The following is a 22,006-nucleotide window of genomic DNA, read 5'->3' as shown; positions in this document are numbered from 1 at the left end:
CATTTTCTCTCTGTCACTCTCTCCTCTCACCCACCTCTCTTCTCTTTGTGTGTGCGCGTGCACACACACGTGAAAGTGGTCTTCAAACATCAGGATGCCATCAGGATATCTCAGCAGAAGAATATTTCATCTCAAGAATAATTCATACTCCCACATAGTCACATTAGCATCACTGCAGCCAAGAAACTCAATATACATTTAATAATGTCATGCAACATACAGTCTACGTTCAGATTTCTCCAGGGGTCCCTATGTGGTGGTGTACCGGACGGAGCTGGCTTGTACAGTGAGAATGTGTGCATCTCTTCCAAGGCCAGGTTCAGTGAGTTGCCCCAGACGGTAAGCTGAGCGATCATACCTCTTTCCCATGTTCACTATTTTCATAGATCTCCACAAAACCCCCTACTTCACCAAAAACTTGGTTGTATAAAAATGATGTTCTTGTGGTATCCGGTGAGAGTGGGATGTTTGTAATTTGGGCTGTGGAGAGCTGCACTTGTTGAGAAGGAAACAGTTCAAGACCTGTACTGTCTAATTCAATAGTTGCTGCTGCATGGAGCTATTTAAACTTGGATTTAAATGAATTAACATGAGATGAAATTAAAAATTCTGTCCTTCCTTGGCACTAGCCACATTTCAAGTGTTTCACAGCCACGTGTGGCACGTGACCATGTTGGGGGGGTGAAGGTTAAACATTTCTACAATAGCAGAAAGTTCTATTGGACAACACTGCTCTAGATTGTGGACACAGCAGTGGATGGTTGGCACAGGTGGCGGATGAGATCCTTAGAGGTAACCAGGTTTATCCTCCTGGCAAATGATTGCCTTCGAAGAGCGCTTTGATACGATTCATGCCATGAGGACTTGACACATGAGGAGAGTCCCTGGACGCTCTAGGATATACATATGAGTTAGTGTAAAAGGGAAGCTGGTGTTAGCAGAGACCTCTAAACACAATGGACGAATAAGAGAAAAATCTGCTCCATTATGTAACAATTTGACCAGTCTCGGCTGATAAGGCAGCAGCTCTGTTGCCTGAGTCACTCAGTGAACTTTGTTCTTTCTGTCTTGTTCCTCTGCCATCTCCGAGCTGAAGTGGAATTGCTGCCATGACCCTGACAAAGCTTGCAGAAAGGATAAAGTGGGGAAGTCCTTTCCTTTTAAGTGAGCGAGGGAGAAATCACATGTGTTATTTCCATTCACATCCCATTTGCAAGAACTTAATCACATGGCCACACTAGCTGCAAGGAAGGCTGGGAAAGGTTGTCTTTAGCTAGGTGAGCATGTGACCAGGAGGAAAAGGTAAACAGACTTTTTGGATACAAGTTGTTGTCTGCCATATCCTGCTTCCGGAAGAATACTGGAAATACTTCTCTCTTTTTCCACAGGTTGTGGTTTGCAATTGCAGCCCTCTTAGCATGCTGAGAATGGGGCTGGTCCAGAGAGAAGGGCAGATCCAAGGGAACTGTGGCGAAATGATACTGACGCCCCTGGGTTGACTTATCCCTGAAGCCCATCATAACAGGTGTCACCAAAATGCTCGTCTGTAAGCGAGTCTATAAAATCCAGACTCCAGTGATGTGAGCCACAGTTTTCCCTTGTTACTCCAGTTAGGGTTGAGTTTCTGTTTCTTGCAGTTAGAATGTTACATGAGTTACTTAACCATTTCACTACCAACACTGTTATTTCTCTTTGTTGTTGTTACAAACAGTGCACAAAAGCGTCTGTGTGTACGTATCTTTGTACACATGACAATTTCTATAGCACAGATTCTAAGATGTATAATTGCTGTGCCAAAAGATCTATGTATTTAAAACTTTGGTCAATACTGCCAAATTGCCCCCAAATGCATTTGATAACATTTTCATCCCACAGTTACCATCTTCCTTCTCTGACGTCCTGGAACGGCTCCCTTTGATTCCTTTTATGCCTAGACTCTATAGAGTAGCTTTTACAGAAGAGCTTTTTGGTGACACGTGTTCTCCTCTTTTGCTGATGTTTGGACTTAGCTTCTTTCCCCAACCACACGGCACACTTGCTCCCTCTCTGTTTGCTAATCTGGCTGGAACTCAAAATCGCAGTCACACTCTTTATAAAGTCTGCTTGCACTTCCATGAAAATCGATGTCAGAAATAAAAACATTGCACAGTTAAAGGGTATAACTCATGCTTTGTAGGCAAATGTGCTCAGGAGGCTTATTCTGTTGAGACAAGCTGATCGTCTCATCTTTTCCCGTTTGGCTTAAACTTTTGGAGTCTATTTTAAAATGCCTAATCAAGTTCTTTTTGGCAGAGAAAGAAAGACGTGAAGACTTTTTTTTTTTAAATCAAAAGTTTCTGAAGTTAGACTAGTTAAAAACAATGTGTTCTGTCTTATCGAGGACAGGACAACCCTGAAGGGTTATAGTTCTCAGTTGTCTACAGCCTCCACGTGAAACATCCTTAACTGGGAGCAGTGAATGAGGGGGCACTGGAGTCAGGAGAACCCAAGAAGTTCTTTATTTATCTCCTCCTACTATGACCGCACCCTCAAATCATACTGGGGTCGGGGGAGTATGGAGATGGGGCCAGTGACCTTGGCAAGAATGAAATGGGCCTGAATGAGGGCGTGAGCATGGGGGAAGGTAGGGAGCAGACCAGTCTGAGAGAGAATAATGGCCAGCTTTGGGGGCTCCTCCTGTATGCTAGGCCCTGGGCTAAATGCTTGATGTGCATTACCTTCGTTTATCCCTCCTCACGACAATGCTCAAGTAGTATTGCCACACTTTACAGCTAAAGGAACCGAAGCTAGAAGAGATGGAATAACTTGCCCCAGGTTGTACAGCAACGTGGGTGGGATTCCACCCTGGCCATCGGACGCCACGTCCGCACTTTTACACACGTCCACATGATCCCGGCTCTGCACACGAGACACACTTGACAGGACTTGCTGCCTATGAGACGTGAAGTCTGAGGGTCAAGGTGACGTGTTTTAGTGGAAAACTATGGATGAATAATAGTACTGTGATTCCTGGACAGAGGTGTTCAGAGATCACTTTCAAAGGAAGCAAAATCATGACTCTCATGCAAAAATATAAACGGAACACAGTTTAAAAACTTTTATTTAACTTGTTATTAAAGCAGGGACTGGGTAAGCTATTACCACCAGTTCAGAGGAGGCACACGTTTATAGATCAGGGCTATTGAAATGAGTATGCAAACAGAGGCAAAAGTAGGGTTCTCCGTGGTGGGGAACAGAGCGAACTAAACCTATTAGATATTATTTACATGTCTATAGGCTAGAATTATTTTGCATTGCTGTTGTCTATAATTTACAGAATTTTAAAATAGCTTCCATAGATTCAAAATCAGATAGCCCCAAGGCCATGCTCGGAACAACACTTATTTATTTATGTATTTATGTATTCATTCATTCATTCGACTATGAAAGAAGAAAACAAATTTTATTGAGTGTCACTTATTTTCAAACTGTGCAGTTCTATATAATTATTTATTGAAATATGTAACATATATTTTCCCTACAGAGAGTAAGGATAGCAGGGAGTGAGTGGGAGGTGATTGGGAACACATTGAGGTTAATTTTGCACATACTGCATTTGAGAAGCCCATGACATGCTCTGTTGGGAATGTCCAACGAGGAGCTAGGTCTATGGCTCAGAAAAAAGCAAGCAAGCAGTAAAACATGCATCCTGCTTTGGTAATGATAGTAATGATAGCTGTCAGTGAGTAAACACTTACCAGGACTAAGGTTAAGCATTTTACGTAGGTCGCGCTGTTTAAGACTTATGACACCCTCATGAAGTAGGATGTATGGTAACTCCTATGTTATAGAAAGAAGAAGTGACTCTTAGGAAAAGCAAATGACTTGCTCCAGCTCACAGGCCTATTAAGTGGCAGGGCTTTCCACACTGGGCCCAGTTCTCTAAGTGTCTCCCCCACGGGGAGGTACTTGAAAAATCCAGAGCATTGAAATGTATGAAGACAGACGTCTTTACTTAAAACTGGCCTCGCAGGGGGCCCTGTTTGTATACACTAGGAAGAATTTCTGAAAATGTCAAATTATTTTTGGAGATGAAACATCTCAGAAGCCCTGATTTAAAGGATGTGTGCAAGAAACCAGTGTTTAATATGTTTCCTCTTTTACTAGAATTCTGGGACCTAACTAAATTAATGTTTTAATGAATGGGAATAAAAAAAACCCAATATGTTTCCCAGTGTGATTTATGGAATAATTTCAAGACTAGGCATGAGGACCCGTTCTTTCTATTGAGTCTGTTCTGCACTGTGGCCCTGCAGTACGTCCAGCATGGTCACGGTCATAGATGAGGAAGGAGGGAGAAACAGAGAAATGATTCATGTGGAGATTTAGAAACACAGTGGTGTACGTTAAGGAAAAGACCTGCCAAATCCCAGAAGGCAGGTCGCCACACACTCATAGGCAGAGCGAGAAAGGGAGACAGATGTATAGATATTTTCATGGAGTGATATCCTTGTAATATGACCTTTATGGTATCACTATTAAGAACACTGGAAACTCTAGATGGACTTAAAGCCCTGGATTGTGCTCTGGAGACATATGTCCTGACTCAGCCACTTATGAGCTCTGTGACTTTGGACAAATCAACTGACATTTCCTTGTCTGGGATCTCTCATTGGTTAAGTTATGTACGTCAGCCTTCCCCACGAAGACAGACCTTTTTAATAGCAAGAAACTCAGCTACTGTCACTAGTGCTTGGCAGAGATTCAAAGGCAGGCAGGGGAATCTACTCTGTGCATCTGACAAGTCATTTTGGTCATCTTTCATTTATAGGAAGGTCAGGAAAATGGCCCCAAGCAAAGCCAGAAAGCTAAAGAGTTTAAGTAAGCTTGCAAAGGGGGATGGGGATTCTTGTACAATTCGAGTTTTGGTGGCCTTGAGAGTTCGGTCCCACTGGGTCAAGATGGCATCTCTGGCTCCTTCCCATCTCCCCGGGCCAGTCAAGCGGAACTGGTATGGTGTGAATGGGCCAAAGAAGATGGTCAAAGCCAGGCGTGGATCCGTCAGCAGCATGGAGAACAGATTGGGTTTTGCATTGATAGAGGTCAGAAGGTCGTCTATGTATGTGATATAATCTGACTGTAAAGCTTTGCAGTAACACAAGCCAAACCTTTATAAAAGGAAGATTGGGGATAAAAGGGAAGACGAAACGATAAAATAACGATAACCTAGAGCAAGTTAAATTGCCAAAAGCAAACAATTGTGTTGCAAAATTTGGAATGGTTTTCTGTATTCTTCCCTCCACGCTCATAGCTGTCTAGTGGTCTCACTGCATTATTTTAATACAAGAAGGGTTCCTTGAAAAGATACTCCATACATGTGGTTCTCCAAATGCTCTCAATGCCTCTAGTATTCGTTCTTTCATCAAATGATCAGCAATTTCTAAAAAAAATATATTTTACATAATTTTGCTATTCCTAAATCTTTCTAAAACTCAATTATTGCTATACATATTTGTGTAATATAAAAAGCAGCAAAAATCATTAGGGTGGAATTCCGTGTAATGCTGGTATTAGACTCTAAAATCATTGACTGAGCTATGTGAAAAGAAGCTTTTACGTTGTGTGGCTCTAATTAATTTTCTATGTTATACTAGAATTCCATAACAGACATCAAATCATGTTCCAGGGGGAGGATGAAGAAGAGACATCCAAAATGCTTGTACTGTTTTGGGATGTGCATGAAAATAGAACAACACCTGAAGTCTGAAAGTCTATATGAATGAAAGAAGTGATAAAGAATCTTTTCTTTTTTCTTTTTTTGCTCTTTCTTTGTTTCTTTATTTCCATGGTTTTTGGATGGTAGTTCATATTTATAAATGAGTCTAGATGGAGTTGTTTCCTCAACTTATGCAGTGGTTTAAAACTTTTTTTTGTCCTTAGAAACCTTTTTTTTTTTTTTTTAAGGCAAAATTTGTATCATAGCCCAAAACAGATAAACAGCAAAACAGATAAAACCAGAGATGTTTTAGTTAGATTAGGAGTGGGGGGGGGGGGTCCCCAATACTCCCTTCTTCATTGGCCACCTCCCTTCCTTTATCAGCAGTCCTTGAATGTTAGCCAAAGAGTACAGCACAAATGGAAACCTCTGCTCGAGGGAAGGGATCAACAAACTTACTCTGCAAAAGGCCAGAGGGCAAATACTTTAGGCTTTGAGGGCCATTTTATGGTCTCTATCTCAACTACTCAGCTGTGCGGTTGTAACTGGAAAGCAGCCATAGATAAGATGTAAATAAATGAGTGTTGGTATGTTCTCATAAAACTTTATGGCCACTGTGATTTACTTTTCAAATGTCATATACTTTTCACCCATCATAAAATATTCTTTTTCTTCCAGCCATTTAAACATGTGAAAGAAAAATATAGGTGGTCGGTAACTTTGGCTCACAGGCCATAGTTTTCCAACTCTGGCTTTAGCATTGTGTCTGAACAAAACAACAGAGCTGAATACAGATTTATTGAATGAATGAATGAATGAATGAATGAGCAGACCCTTCTAGTGTCAGAGTGGATGGAACAACTGTTCACCTGCTGATTACGGAATAACGTACCTGGTAGAGGAGGGTTAATTATGTTTGCTTTAGAATCCAAACTCCATGTGGTATTAGATGACCAAGGTTTGAAGTGATGATATTGTGACGTTAAAATTTCTCAATTCCCCTTTTCCTCCTTTCTCCTTAAATAGACTATCCTAGTTTTTTCTTTTAGACTCAGGTGCTTTTTTTCCATCTGGTGTGATTCTCATCTCTCTTTGCTACTGTTTTTACCAATTTCAGTTATGATTCCAAAAGGATGCATAAGTCATTAACTTACCCGCTGGGCCTGTTTTCTTTTCTTGCATTAACTTCCTCTATCATGACACATGCTGGTGGTAACTTATTCACGCCTATAAAACAGACAAAGAAAGGCCATTTAACTTGAGGTGTAGGTGCTTCCATAGTGGGTAAAGGTGCTTTACTGCTCATCTTTAGTTCTAGAACGAGTCTACTCATCTGTTCTGGTAACATGCTCCCGCTGCAAAGACAAGCCTCTGACCATCTCACTGCTTACTTGACATGACTGAGCCTCACAACTGCTTTGCCAGAGTTTTGTCATTCAGGTGACTGAACTTTTCAATATGAACTGAGCCAGTTGATTCAGTCAAAATGACAGGTAGGCACAGCTTATAATTTTTCACCTCCGATTCACCTTTTGTGCCAGTAATGGCATACATTCGTTATGATCGTGTACTTCAGTGAGCAATCGAATGAATCCTGCTTTTACAGATTCTGATGTTTTGGGTAGGAGCGAGGGCGGTTCTCAAAATTTCCAGTAAACAAAATAAGACGTCCGCCCTGCTATGTCTCACGCACTTCCTTACCTTTCAGGACTCGTACAGCCCATCGAGCTTGCATTTCTCCTGTGGGTACCATGGAGCCTAAGGGTTTGATGAGGCCGATCACAGCCAGGGTTGGCTTTTGCAGATGCACAGGGAAGATGTACTTATACAGCGATGCCTGACCATCTTCAACTTTCACTACGGACTCATCCAGGAAGGGGAAAGCAAAGGTGTATCCAGTGGCCAAGACAATGATATCAACGGGCTCTTCCTTTGGGGTGTTGTTAAATATGACAGAGTTTTCCTTCACCTCTTTTATGCTCGGCTTGATGAGCACTTTCCCGGTGATGATACGGCCTGGAAGCTCATCATTTAGCACAAACTCTTTCAGCTGCGTCCTAAACAAGAACATGAGAGATGGCCCGTGACCATGCAGCCAGCCCTCCCGCCGCCGCCTCCTTCCTTCTTCACTGGGGGACTCTGCCCCTGGCTAAGCAGGACGTGCCCATCTTTTCTTTATTCCTGAGCTTAAAAAACATTTTTTTTTTTGGAATAAACGTTATCTCTCATTGCAGTTTTAGGTTCATGGCAAAATTGAATTGGAAGTAGAGATTTCTCATATATCCTGCCCCCCACCCATGCACAGCCTCCCCCACCACCGAGATCCCACACTAGAGTGGTGCATTTGTTACAGCCGAGTAGTTTGGGAAGCGGCGTGGAGCGGAGCATGCACACCTGTACCCCGGACACTGGCCTGCTGGCAGGAGCACGCAAAACAGGTGCTCGCCTTCCCAGCTGCTCCCACTTGCTCCCTCTGTTCCGAGGCAAAAGGCTCCAGGCATGGTAGCTGAGGCCTGCTCTGGGGATCCCGCAGGTAGGCCAACGCCCCCAGTGGAGCTACCGCCCCCCCCACCCCGTGGAGGGGAAGGGGACATAGGTAGCAATGGCCTTCACTGGTTCCCGCTGCCCTCAGGGTTCCCGCGCGCTTTCGGTCTTTTCTGTTCTGTCTCTTTCTCCTGTTTGCTGTCAGAAGCTGTTCGTGCAGCGCTTGGCTATCTCACAGGAGTAATTGCTTTGTGTATCCGTATGTATTGCTCATGGGAGGGGGGTGAGGGCGCCCTTCCCCCCTTCCCCCAGCCCAGGCCACTGCCATCTTCGGAGGTGCCAGTCTGGAGAGACGTTACCTCTGTGGGAGGGATTCCTGAGTGACCAAGAAGGATGATGACACGTGCTTACCATTTACTAGGGTTTGGAAGCCCTGCTTCCCTTGCTGAATTTCAGCATTCAGCCATCACTGTGATTTGGGACATAGCTGAGTGCTGAAGGACTGCAAGGAGAAGCAGAGGCTTCTAGATCTGCTGGCACCTCGAAAGCTCTCTCCTGGGAAGCAGCTGTACCAGGAAACCAGGCATGTGCTCACAAGGCCAGGGCAGAATGATTTTGTTCTGGCTGTGAATCACTACAGAAACCCCTAATGAGATGATGTGAATGAAATAAACTGCTCCATGTTTGGCGTATGGGGAATCCACAGCAAGAGAGTGTGTCATAAAGTGGGAAGAGCACTATTTCTGTTTAAGAGGCTGGGAAGGTCATTCGCTCCCTCTAGGCTTGCTTTTATTTATCTGTCAAATAGGGATACTAACACTTGCCATCCTTAGTTCTTTGGGTAGGATGGAGAGACATGAACTAGTATAGTATATGTAAGAACTTTGGGAATGGTAAAGGATTTACTAAATCTAAGAGATCAAGAATGAACATTCCTCAGGCTCTTTTCAGTTTCTGGAGTTTATGGGATTAAGTGGAATGCTTTATAGTCCCATGAGCTAGATTCAGGCTAGATAAAGCTTATGGTAGAAAAAGCTCTGGTGAACAGCTCTGGAAACCTCTGAGAGAGGCTTGGAGGTAGGAGGCAGAAGAGGGAAGGTAAGAGAAAGGAAGGAAAAGATGGAGACAATGGAGGGAAGGGAAGAGCAAGGAGAGGGGAAGGTATATAAGAGAAGGATGAAGGGGGCAAGAGGAAAGAAGAGGTGTGTGTAGTAGGAAGGGGGCTGTGTGCCATCAACGGCGGCTTGAGTGCCACCTGGTCCATGCTGGTCCAGAGTAAAAACTGGGGAGGGGGGATCAGACTGTGGTCACTCTGGCGATGGAACCTCATTGTACAAACTTAATGAATAAGGAAGTAAAACCATTCATTCTTGTTAACGGGTCAGTCGTAGGTGGTAGCAGATAGGGCAGACTGAAATCAAGGTCATCTTGACAAGGTCAAGACGGTACTGCTATTAGAGTGATGGCGAAGGGAAACTATAGGATTTGATTTGTCCTGCCCAGTGAAACAAGGCAAGTGTGTTGCTTTGGTCGAGTCACAGACAAATCATTCACTTTAGATTGCTGCAGCTGAGGCTCAGGGAACTTGCCTAGGCCACAGAGTTCATTTACTGCTAAGTGAGCTTGGGCAAGTCACCGAACTTCTCTAAGCCTCAGTTCACCCATGATGAAAGGGAGATTATAATACTCACTTTAAGGGTTGTTGACACGATGAAATACATGATTTCACTTACCAAGAACTCAAAAACTGTTAGCTATTAGGATCGAGTAAGCTTGTATGAAGTTTTCCTGCGTCTTCAGTCATGTTCTCATGTTACTGCCAGGTTTGGACATGCCTCGGGAAGGACTAACATGCCTTCTTTTGACTAGCCCCCAGCAGGTACAACAAGATACATCATACTTACCTGTCTTCTGGTACTAAGCCGTAATTTGCATGATTGAACCAGCTGTTCATCTTTCTTGCCATCCACCAACTCACAATTGGAGTTGGGAGAGAATTTCGGATCATGTTCAGAAATCGCGTCATGAACACCATGTCCCACGGGAGCCCCGAGTCGGAGACTCGGCTCATCACCCAGGCCCCTGCAGTGGTGCTGAGAAATACCTGCAAGCAACCGAAGAGGGTCACTCAGGCTAGCACGTGAACAGGGCTGGCCTGGGCAGAGAGTCGAGAAGTCGCACTAATTAAATGACACCCAGACATCTGCCCCCCTCAGAATACATCTCTGACAAGATAGTTTTGGCCCCTCCAGCTCCTATTTTAAAGTTATTTGGGGGTGATGGTTTGAGTGTCTCGAGAATTAAGATGCCTTAGGGTATATTATTGAGCGCTTATTATCTGTCAGTTTCAGTGCTAGACACTGGGGAACGAGATACTGTGGTGAGCGCCTGTGGTTACACTGTTGTTCACTACTAATTCCGTGTTTCCTCGAAAATAAGACCTAGCTGGACCATCAGCTCTAATGCATCTTTTGGAGCAAAAATTAATACGAGACCCGATCTTATTTTAATATAAGACCAGGTCTTATGTAATATAATATAAGACCAGGTATAATATAGTATAATACCAGGTCTTTACTGTACTATACTATGCTATACTATAATATAATATACTATACTATAACATAATATATAATACAATACTGGGTCTTATGTTAATTTTTGCTCCAAAAGACGCATTAAAGCTGATGGTCCGGCTAGGTCTTATTTTCGGGGAAACATGGTTGTAGGCAGTAAGAACAGGGAATGGTTGCAGTTGAAAGTGGTCCACAAAGGGTTTCAACAGAAACTACTGTTTGAACTGACATTGAATTCATTAATACAGTTTGTTTTGGTTGAAACTCAAAAAAATTCAACCAATCTGTTACTTCACAGATCCAAAACAACTGATTTAACAGATGTTTTCCCCCCCAAATCCTGGGGCATGGGGACCAGAGCGACTGTGTTTGTTTTGTTATATATTTTGTTTGGCCTTATAATGGAGCAGTATGTGCAATACAAGAAATGTGGGGCAAGAACTACAAGTGTTTCCATGATTTTGATATTAGCCATATTTGCACTGAACCTGCCTCTTTCTGTGTCCTGATGCAGAATCAGATAGGACATTTTATTAGATATGAGTTGTGTTCTAAATTGAGATGAGTTTCTTTTTTGATATAGAAATGATACTATGACTGCCAAAGCAAGTTTTCTGATTGAAAACATTTCCAAACAATTAGAAAAATAGAAATAATAATATGCTACCCACGTGTGGTGGTCATAATGGAGGGGACTGTGTTAATTTTTATTTCAGGGCCTCCTTTCTCTTCCTTCGGAAAACTCCACCAAACTTCTGTCTTTCCAACTCTATCTAACAGATCAGTCATCGAGTCCTTTTGCGAAAGTCCCAGAAGGGAATATGAAAGTTACATACTCCCGATCTGTTTTCTTTGTAGCTACTTTGACTCTTGCAATTATTGATCCAGGAATTTACACTTATTTACTTGGCATCTGTTTTCCCCACGACTACGTGCTCCATGATAGCGGGAACCTTTTTTTGTTGTTGGCATTCTCCAGTGTGTCTGCAGTGTGTCTGGCACAACATTCAGCACATCAGAAGCCAACAACTGGTAGGATTGGTTGGGAGAATGGCTCTCAATGAGTTTATAGCATAGTTGGAAAGAAAATATATACTCAACAACGTAATTAGCAATAATAAGACTTACAAAGTGCCAACTGACGAGTGTAAGTGACAATCATTACATAAATTCTTACTAAGGAGAGAGCGCTTTGTGTTGTGGTGAGGTTGCTGAGCGTGTACGTGTAGATTGTAATAAAAGAGAAGAGGGAACTGTGGAAGGGGGTGTGTGGTGTGAGCAAGGGGGAAAACAGAGGCACAGGGATTGGAAAGGGCTCAGCGTACACCTGTCAGACTGCAGCTGATGACCACGCAGAAAAGTAGGGGCGGGGGACAAAATGAAAATGGCGGACTTGGACCAGATTGTAGAGAACCTTATAATGCAGAGCTAATACATCTGCAATTGTATTATCTTTTTTTAAGTAAAGGGATTTATTGGAAATTTTTTTCTAAACATGAGAATGTTGTAATAAGAGCATACTGTTCAGAGGATTTCTTTGTTGGTGATTGGGCACCTGGATGGATTGTCATGTGTGGGAAGATGGACTTAGGGGTGGGGTGCAGGGTAGAATTAGGGTCAGGAGCTTTGAATTAAAGAGGCTTGGATTTGAAAACTGGCTTTACCTGCTGCTAAGGTTGTGACCTTAGGTAGGTTCCTCAAGCGCTGTAAGCCTCAGTTTCTTCATCTGTCATCAGGGCACTCACTATCAGTACCCTTCAGTGGCTTGTTTCGATGATAGGTTGAGGTAGTGCAGTAAAGCATTTAGTAAAGCACAATAAATATTGACTATTTTTACAGTTAATATGAGGAGGAAAATGCAACAACAGCCTTAGTGTGAGGTGGTACGGATCTGATGATGGTGGTGGCAATTCATAAGGAAAGGAGGGAGCAAATGGGACATCTTAGCAAGGAGAAGCTGCCAAGATTTTCTGACCTATGGAACTAGGTGAGAAACTAATGGCTTCAGGAGCTCTCATTGGCTGAGTAGGAAAACAACCAAAATAGGAAGTCCCAGAAGTAGGTTTTGGAGGAAAGGTGACACCTGGAATTTACAGTAAAATTTATTAACCTTTAAAAAAATACTTTACAAATCTGTTTTAAAAGTACTTTTAAAAATCTATATGTTTCAGGCATTTTGAGTTCCTTTCAGCATTTATCATGGTGTCTCACACTGTTTGTCTGAGGTCTGTGTCTTAAAGTTCTTCGTTAATAACATCAAGAGTGGTACTTCTTGGCAGTTAGAAAATAGTCACAGAGATGTGAAGTACAGCACAGGAAATAGAATCAATACTATTGTATAACTATGTAAGGTGTCAAGGGGTACTAGACTTATTGGGGGGGTCACCTTGTAAGTTATATAAGTGTCTACCCACTATATTGCACACCTGAAACTAATATAATATTGAATGTCAACTGTAATTGAAAAATAAAAAAATGTTAAAAAATTATTCATGACTTAAAAAGCAATCATAATGGAAATAAAAAAAACATTTAAATCTATAAAGAATACCCCCCAAAGCCTTTATAGATATAAATAAAGACTGGTACCTTCTTTGCCACATGGCTGGCCTCCACGGCAATGTCTGTGCCAGAATTTCCCACTCCGATCACCAGAACTCTCTTGTCCTTAAATAGATCTGGATATTTATATTGTCGGCTATGAAAGTACTGGCCTTTAAAGGTATTTATACCTATAGAAAAAAAAAGTCAAATAGGGAATTTATAGGATCAGTGAACAAAACATAAATATTGTTCAATTAGTGACATCCTTTTGACAGTGGTTTAGGTTGTTTATAATAGCATATTCAATTTAAAGAAAATCTGAAATACGAATACATGACGTTATAAGATAGAGCAATTAGTGAGTGATTGTTTATTGAATGGAGGTACTTACTCCATTGCACTAGATAGGCCTCTAGTTTTATTTACTAGATGATTAACTACTGAGTTGAAATATCATGGCAGAAAGACTAATTAAGAAAAGGGTAAGGAGTCATTACCCTTTAAAGGTTGATAGAACTCAATGGGGCAGTAATATCTTATATATTAATATTTGATTTATAGAGAGCTTTTCACAACCAAGGAACAAGAGCCCCTCAACTTATGGGTGAAAAAAAACAAAGGTTTAGAAATGTTAAGTGGAAAGCCCAAGATTATTTAGCTCTGAATTGTATAGCCTCGAATCTACATCTCCTGGGTCCCAAGCTGATCCCAGTCAAACTGGGTACATTGTTTCAGTTGCTTTCAGAATATGCTGTATCCTAATCTGACCTGACTCGAGTGACATCTGGGGGGCAGATCCAGGGCCATTGGAGGTACATGAGTTTGTTGTAAAATGAGGATTGGTACACGCAGACTGTGATTCCTCCATCGGACTCCTATAAAATCCCACTCCTTCATACAGGCGACATGGTGTCTTCTCCACGTCTACATTCTTAGCATCTCATGCTAAATACTGTAGGTGCTAAACAAATGCAATGTCCTTTCTATGCCATGGAACTTTCTGGATTCTCTGTGTGACCCTGTACCAGGCACTCCTTCCTGGGAGTTTGGAGTAGCTCGCCGCTCAGGAATTTTCTCTGCAGAAAACAACTGACGAAGGATTGGGTTGTCTTGTGGGATGATAAGAGGTCACTGTTGATCGTATTCAAGCAGAGGCTGTTGAGCTTCTCTCAGGGATATTGGAGAAGAGTTTCCTGCATTAGGAAGAAGACTGAACTTGGTGCTTTCCTTCGGTGATTGTCTTCTAGGGCAGTATGCAGGATATGCTTTATTTTAACTTGACCTGACTTGAATAACCAAGGATCATTGGAAGTACATGAGTTTATTAGCAAATAAGCCTTGGGATCAGTACAGGACATATTTAGAGAAACATTTCCTGAAGTTTTAACTTTTTGAACCCTTTACTGCAGATAAAATAAATCATCCCATTACATTTTCCATTCCCTCTGAGTTGCAGTCCAATTGATGTTTGACATAGCTTAACATGATTCATGGTTGCAAAAGACAGAAAAAGCAACAGAGACCCAAAGATGTCTTAACTTGCCTCCTAAGACTTATCTCCCTGTTGGCTATGGTCCAGTGCCATAAACCTCTGATCTGGTTCATTACTAGGACTCATAAACAAACAAACAAATGTCCTTTTTCCTTTATTCACTGATTGCCCTTTGGCTTCTAAACTCAATGCTGGCAATGTGTTTAGGTTCCCAACTTATCTAAGCATCCCCCATCTTAGAAGACTTCCCAAGGGCTGCCAGTCACTTAAGGAGGGACGTTGAACCTCAGCGAAGTATAAAACGGCTCGTTAATTATTCATCCTACTTTTTGGTACTCGTAGGTCATTTGGAACATATGAAAACCCAAAGCTGGTTGGTGAAGAAAAACCCCTGTTACCTCACAGCTTTATTTAATGGAGGAGACATAGGAATTCATTCCCAGAGCAATCGAGTATCAGGATGGCTCCCAGGAGACAAAGTAAGGTTAGTTGCAGACAGTGCTGTACCTGGAAAGGAATCCAGTGGCAAATATGGGTCAGTGAGAAACCCAGTGCAGACCATGACGGCATCAAAGATGGTGGCCTCTTGTTTCCCTTCACACAGAGTGACCACCTCCCATTGGCCAGTGACGGTAAAATCTGGGCGTTTTGTTACACTGCAGACTTTAGTCTGAAGAAAGAATCATAGATGTCGTGATTAATAGTGATCAAGATGCTAGTAAAGGCATGCTGGCTGATGGGCCAGTTGACATTTCAAACATTCTAGAGCACAGACTAAATATAACTAATGAACATAACACTGGAAATCGAACTGGGCCACCACCTCTGGTAGCCACTGACCTATTCTTTCTATTAGTTCAATGTTTTAGATTCCGTATTTAAATAAGATCATACAGTATTTGTCTTTGATTTATTTTGCTTAGCATAATACCCTTAGGGTCCATCCATGTTGTCACAAACGGTGAGATTTCCTTCTTTTTCTATGGCCGATTTTTTATATATATACATATATATATATACATATATATGTACATATATATATATACACACACACACATATGTATGTATATATATGTATATCACATTCTCTTTATTCATTCATCCTTCAGTGGACTCTTAGATTGTTTCCATGTCTTGGCCTTTGGAAGTAATGCTGCAGTGAACATGGGGGTGCAGTACTCTTTTCGAGACAGCAATTTTGTTTTGATCAGCAGTACTTTTAAGGTTGTGAATGTAAGTCTTATTTGCTATTTGTTTTGGTCAATCTTTCCATTCATGTTGCTTTCTCTGTTTTAATTCCTTGTGAATTCCTCAACATACTGATCTCTGATAGGGAGGGAAACAGGAGAAGGGAAACACATGGGTTTTCATTTGTTTATTGGAGAGAGAGGAAAAAAAGAAAGAAAAAAAGGATATGTTCATTTACCCATGTCCTTCTACCTTCCTCTTGTCTCTTAAATGGGAAGGGAGGTGAATAGGGCCTATGAGAAGAACAATATTCACAGATTTTTCTATTCCGAAGGATAGCAAGAAAAGACATCCCTTAAATAGTGAGGTTCTCTTGCGTATGGGCCATTGCGCACATTCATTCCAATTAAAGACGAGTCAAGGAGAGAGTACCAGGGGCTGACAGGAGATCTCACTGTCCCTGTGTGCAGGCATTTGGCCCAAGGTGAAATGTTGCTTGATAATTTTAGGCCCCTTCAGATACTTGGATATACGTATTGCAAACTAAAAATTTATGCAAGTGAATGCTTACACAAAGTAACCACCTCCAACTCCAGATTTACTTGGGGTGGGGGTAAGTACAAAGGGAAAAGGAATCCAGCTGGTTGTCATCAGTCTTGCCAGTTCATTTTCTCATCTACAGAACCCAAGGCTAGGCTACGGAGAGATCATAGAAAATAGGCAAACAAACAAACAAACCCTTCCTGACTACTATGTAACTGATGTTTCGTGTCTTACCTTGAATTGAATGCATTTCAGAAGGTTGAACTGGTTTGCATACATTTTGAGATATTCCAGGAATTGAGCATTTGGCACATAGTTTGGATAATCTTCTGGGAACGGAAAGTCTGAGTAACAAGACATCTCCTTGCAGCTGTTGGAAACCACAGATTTGTAGAGGCTGGCTCTGCCTTCTTCAACATGGTCCTGTACAAACAGTACACACACATGAGCGTGGATGTTATTTGTGCATGTGTGTGCACACACGTGGAAGGGATGTTAATTTTCAGGCATTTCAAACACTGACCAAGATTAAGGTGATCCAGACGACACATGCGTGCGTGTGCTCCCTGACACCTTTCCGGTGGGATTTGCTATTTGTGAGAGATGGTGAACATTGGACCCCGCTATGAATGTCATGATCAGAATTACAATTTCGTTCATTAACTGCTAATAAAGAAGCCTGGGATAAACTCACCCGTCCAGAGTCACACACTATCACAGAAAATACAGGAGAATATGGAATTTGGATGTTATAGGAAGGTTATGGCAGTCTTCCTAATGTTTTAATGTGGAAGGGATTCCTACTAAATTTTGGAAAGATAATTCTGGTCCTACAAAACAAGACTTAGGAGGATCTGGAAAGGAAAGGAAGACACAAATCCACCCGATTGCTAATGAGGACCTCTGCAGAGGCAATGGCAGTTGAAACCCAGAGCGGTGGGATTTGATAGGAGACAGTAAGGTACAATGCGTAGCATGGGGAAACTGATTGGCTTTACGGCTTAGGAGAGGAAGCAGGTCAGAGGTTTCCGTGTTCGACAGTGGTGCATGGCGCACCATTCTGTTCTGCCTGTTGAAATCTTGCAGTCCATCACATACCATTTCTTCCATGAAGACTTCCCCGGTTCCCTCAAGTAGATGTAATCCTGACCTCATTTAAACGCCCATAGCGCTGTTTCTGATCTGCAGGCTCCTGCCCTTTTTCCATCAGCCTGACAGCTTCCAGAAGGCAGGGTAAATCCTTCTGAGTTTTGTGTCCCCAACCGTGCTTTGTGCATAGATATTTGACCTTTCCAAGTCACACAGCTAGCTGGGCACAGCCAGATCTAGAACTGATTTCTCTAAATTCTTACATTCTTTTTGTGTGTGCATATATAAGTCCGTGACCTTTATAAGGAACATTTTTGTCTGGTATCACAAGGTCTCTGGGCTCACTTTTCGCTTTGGCAGATTAACCAAATAACTCTGCTAATTACCCCTCTCATCGGGCAGTTTCAGTGCCGCCTCTGGTGGATGAGTAGTACTTCTCTGGAGTCCTGTGTTAAGAAGGCTTCTGAGGCTTACCCAGGACAGGGGATCATGCTTGATTAGCAATGTCTTCAGTGGACGTGGGAGGGGAGAGTTATGGTGCCATGGGTGTCGGGTTTCTACTATCCTGTTGAAACATATGCAGTGTGAATCATGGGAACATATGCAGTGTGAATCATGGGAACATGTGGTGTGAATCCTGGGAACATATGTGGTGTGAATCATGGGAACATATGCGGTGTGAATCATGGGAACATATGCGGTGTGAATCATGGGAACATGTGGTGTAAATCATGGGAACATATGTGGTGTGAATCATGGGAACATGTGTGAATCATGGGAACATATGCGGTGTGAATCATGGGAACATATGTGGTGTGAATCATGGGAACATATGTGGTGTGAATCATGGGAACATATGCGGTGTGAATCATGGGAACATGTGGTGTAAATCATGGGAACATATGCAGTGTGAATCATGGGAGCAGCTGTGCTCGTTCACCTGGTCCCCTCGGGGAGGTCCCTAGGCATTGATGGTCATGTTTGGTGATTGGACACCTTGCCAGAGCTACCATTCTTTATGTGAGCCAAGCTTGCCTACGAAGGGAGAACTGTGACTAAACTCGCAACCTTGGCCTCTCTGGAGCTTTGCTCACTGAGTTAGAAAACGACTCCTTTATTCCAGTTCCAGAGCTCCAGCTTGTATCCTGGAGGGAATGCTCCTTCTCTCTCTAGCCCCTCAGGGGCTCTGAGGCCAGGGTGGCTGACACCGTGCTCTGGTTCACTGTTCCTGACAACTTTCTCCTCAGCACATTTCACGTTCACAGGAAATGTTTCTGCCTTCCTGAGAAGGAAGGAAAATAAGAGGTTTGGGGAGATCTGATGCAAATGTTTCCCCGGCTAAAGCCTCGGGTGTACAGGGTTTCGGGGACCTCCCCAGGGCACCTGTGACGCCCCCGGACCCTGGACCAGTCAAGTATGGGCTTTGTAATCCCCTCCGCTCCCTCCTCCTCCCAACCCTCTCTCCAGTCCAGACAGTAGCCCCACCGAGACTTGAAACTATTACTTTCTTTTGCTCAAGGAACAAAAAAGGCTCCAAACCCACATTCTTGCCTTCTGATTGCTCTTGGCCTGGGCCGGATTGTCTGGGAAGCACGGCTGTGAGGCTAGAACTCACTCTACACCCAGCCCTGTGTTGTTTTGCTTCAGCTAGAGACGGCTGGAAAAAGAAGCAGGTACACGCTGTCCAGTGTTGCAGAGGCTGAAATTCCCATGCTGTGTTTATACCTTTGCCCCCAAACAATGCAGTCTCTGGTCTTGCCTCAGACCCCCGGTTCTGCTCCCCTCATCTGGGGCTTTCCTGTCCTGGCCCACCCACTCCATCCTCTTCCGCCCTTTATGAACATCTCGCTTCCGAATAAAGTTTGTACGGCGGCTGACATACCTCCCACTTGAGCTCAGGCTGTGCCCAGCTTCTTTTCTTGACCACTTTCAGTGACCCTTTCTGGACGCCTGTTCAGCAGACATTTCTAATTTCCAGCCCCTCCCCACGGCAACTGGCCTTTGTGAAAGAAATTCAATCTCTTTTTGCAACGGTCAAGCCCTTTTCTAAAAAGACACATAATAAACCCCCACTTACGGTGAATCGCCACAGCCCCCCAAGGTTGTCGCTCCTCTCGAAGCAGGTGGGCTGCAGCCCTTCCTCCAGACAGCACTTGAGGGCGGCCAGGCCACTGACTCCGGCCCCCACAACTGCCACTCGCTTGGCCATGTTGTCCTGTGTGGGGAAAACGCAGCAGAGATTCTTTTTTTTTTCCCCTCACAAGTGGAAGCCCAACCCCATCCTTGCTTGCTTAGCAAACCAGGAAAAAGGTTTTGGAAGATTAAGGGATTTGCTCCTATGGAATCGTCTGCAGCTGGTCACTGGTGGTGTGCATGTGAGAAATGTTCCAGTCACTGCCTTAACCCTGTGTGTGCTTGGTACACCCCCCCCCCCCCGTTTGCTCCCCCGCCCACTTGTAACTGGTACCAAATGTTAGTACAGTTGTTGCCAGGAATGTAGCTCTGGCCGAGGGGCTGAACTTGGACCTTTTAGTGGACAGAGTTTTGCTTTCTGGACTGTGCTGCTGCCTCCAGCCTCCCTTCGCTGACCCTCGGAGGCACTAGAACAGCGGACTAGGCAAGGACCACCTTGGCAGACACGGTTTTTACTAAACACGGGAAACAAGCTCAGCTTGGTGTGGCAATGTGACGCAAGACCCCGCAGCAGCTGGTGGCGTGAAGCCGGGACTAGGAGCCCAGGCACGGCGGCCACCCCAGGGGCCCCTGCTCGGGGAGAGTCCAGTCCTTGGCAGGCTGCCAGGGCCCCGGCTGTGTTGTGCGTCCTTCCCCATGTGCTGCCAATACGTGGTCAGTGGCGGGAGAGAGAGGGTGCTGCCAGTGAGGGAGCATGGTGGGACGGGAGGATGGCAAGGTGTCCTCGCGTCCCCATCAGGTACTGATTCCCCCTGGGGGACATGGCACTGTCACCACTGCAGCAGGGGGAGGAACATCTGACCCCTGGCTGTAAGAACGCTGAGAGATAACGTAGTGAAGCAACCAGGCTCTGGACCAGGTGAGCTTGGTTAAAGTTTAGCTCTGCCAGTGACTGTTGAACTCTGCAGTGACAGCAGTTTGGGGCAAATGATTTAACCCCTCTTTGCATCACCAAAATGGAGAGAGTCACAGTAGTTTGCTTGCAGTGGTGTGTGAGACTTGAGTCTTAGATGTGTTCCCGGCCCATAGCAAGTGCTCGATACATATGACCTAGTGTAACTGTAAGAATGTTGTCCGTAATAGGTTGCTTCTGCCTTGCCTATCAGTTTCTGTTCTTTTAATTCCCGTAGCGTTGTGGTCAATACATGTAACACTAAATCATGTGACTTTTTGAGGTTGTTCCCTACTATTTTTGTGACCATTTTATCTTTTGTGACCATTTTAAAGCACAAGGGTCACAGAATAATAGATGGAAGAAGTGCCCCTAGCATGACTGTAATGACACCAGAGCAGAGGTCAGCAGAGGGAGATGAAATTTCCTTGGAGAGAGGCTAGTCCTGCTTCTCCTGCCATGGTGTCCAGAGCAGGGGTCCCGGGTGGGAGGAAAGGGCTCCTGGTACAGCGAGTCCAGTGTTGTATGTTTCCTTGACTAGGAGGTTGTAGTTTCAGGTATACTCTGCTTGATTAGAAGCACCAGGCTGGTTCAGTGAGAAGAAATGCGTGCACTCCAACCATTCGCCTGGGCAGAGGGAAGCCCCGCCAGGGACCTGGCTACCTGTGAGCCAACTGTGGGAACCTTGGGCTCATGTTGCAAAAGGGGCTGTTGGTATGGACTCTTATTTCAAGGGCCAGACGCAATACTGTAAACATCTGCTGTTTCAAACATTGGAAGGATCCTTGCAGAAAGAAAGATTAGAATTATGACCAATGGTAGGAACGAAGACGATACATGGAGGCACGTTTTAGCTCAATACAAGACTTTCTAGCATTCCAAGCTCTGCTATTTGCTTTGTTTAGGCAGAGTTCATATAATGATTTTTTTTGGAGACATTGTAAGTGGGGGATTAATAGATCGCATAGAGGGTGGAATCAAATGCCCTATAGGTCCTGTCAATTCAGATTCAATGATGCATTCTCTGCTTAATTTAGCCACCAGCCACTGGATGAGGGTCTTCTGTGCTGCTGAGTCCGAGGGGAGGTATTGGGGGAGCAAAAGGTGAATAAGGCATGATGCGTTTTGTGTCAGGTGCTAAGACAGAGATATGTCTGATGCACACATTGTAATAAGAGCATGAAGGAAGAGGTGCTAATTCTGACTCTGGGGTGTTGGAAAGCAACACAGGAATATTATTTGCCCCAGGTTTTGAAAGATGAAGAGATCTCCGACAGGCAGAGAAGGGGAGGAAGTGGGCTCCAGAGATG

General features: G+C 43.7%; 2 protein-coding genes across 2 annotated transcripts in view; one reads left to right on the top strand and one right to left on the bottom strand.

Annotated features, from left to right (window-relative positions):
• LOC141569370 (uncharacterized) overlaps positions 1 to 22,006 on the top strand; it is a 310,830-nt gene that overhangs the window by 57,776 nt on the left and 231,048 nt on the right. The gene's annotated exons all lie outside the window — the stretch shown is intronic.
• On the bottom strand, positions 3,083 to 20,005 carry FMO1 (flavin containing dimethylaniline monoxygenase 1). Its single transcript, XM_019747678.2, has 8 exons — positions 19,689 to 20,005; positions 16,757 to 16,945; positions 15,299 to 15,461; positions 13,345 to 13,487; positions 10,084 to 10,283; positions 7,397 to 7,752; positions 6,850 to 6,922; positions 3,083 to 5,147 (listed from the first exon to the last, which is right to left on the bottom strand). Exons 1-8 carry the CDS (start codon positions 19,818 to 19,820, stop codon positions 4,805 to 4,807), a joined length of 1,599 nt encoding a protein of 532 aa, XP_019603237.2. The 5' UTR covers positions 19,821 to 20,005; the 3' UTR covers positions 3,083 to 4,804.

This window comes from Rhinolophus sinicus, linkage group LG17, assembly GCF_036562045.2.
Source record: "Rhinolophus sinicus isolate RSC01 linkage group LG17, ASM3656204v1, whole genome shotgun sequence".
Lineage (NCBI taxonomy): Eukaryota > Metazoa > Chordata > Mammalia > Chiroptera > Rhinolophidae > Rhinolophus > Rhinolophus sinicus.
The sequence above is the reverse complement of the archived record's forward strand: the minus strand, read 5'-3'. Positions and strand labels throughout refer to the sequence as shown.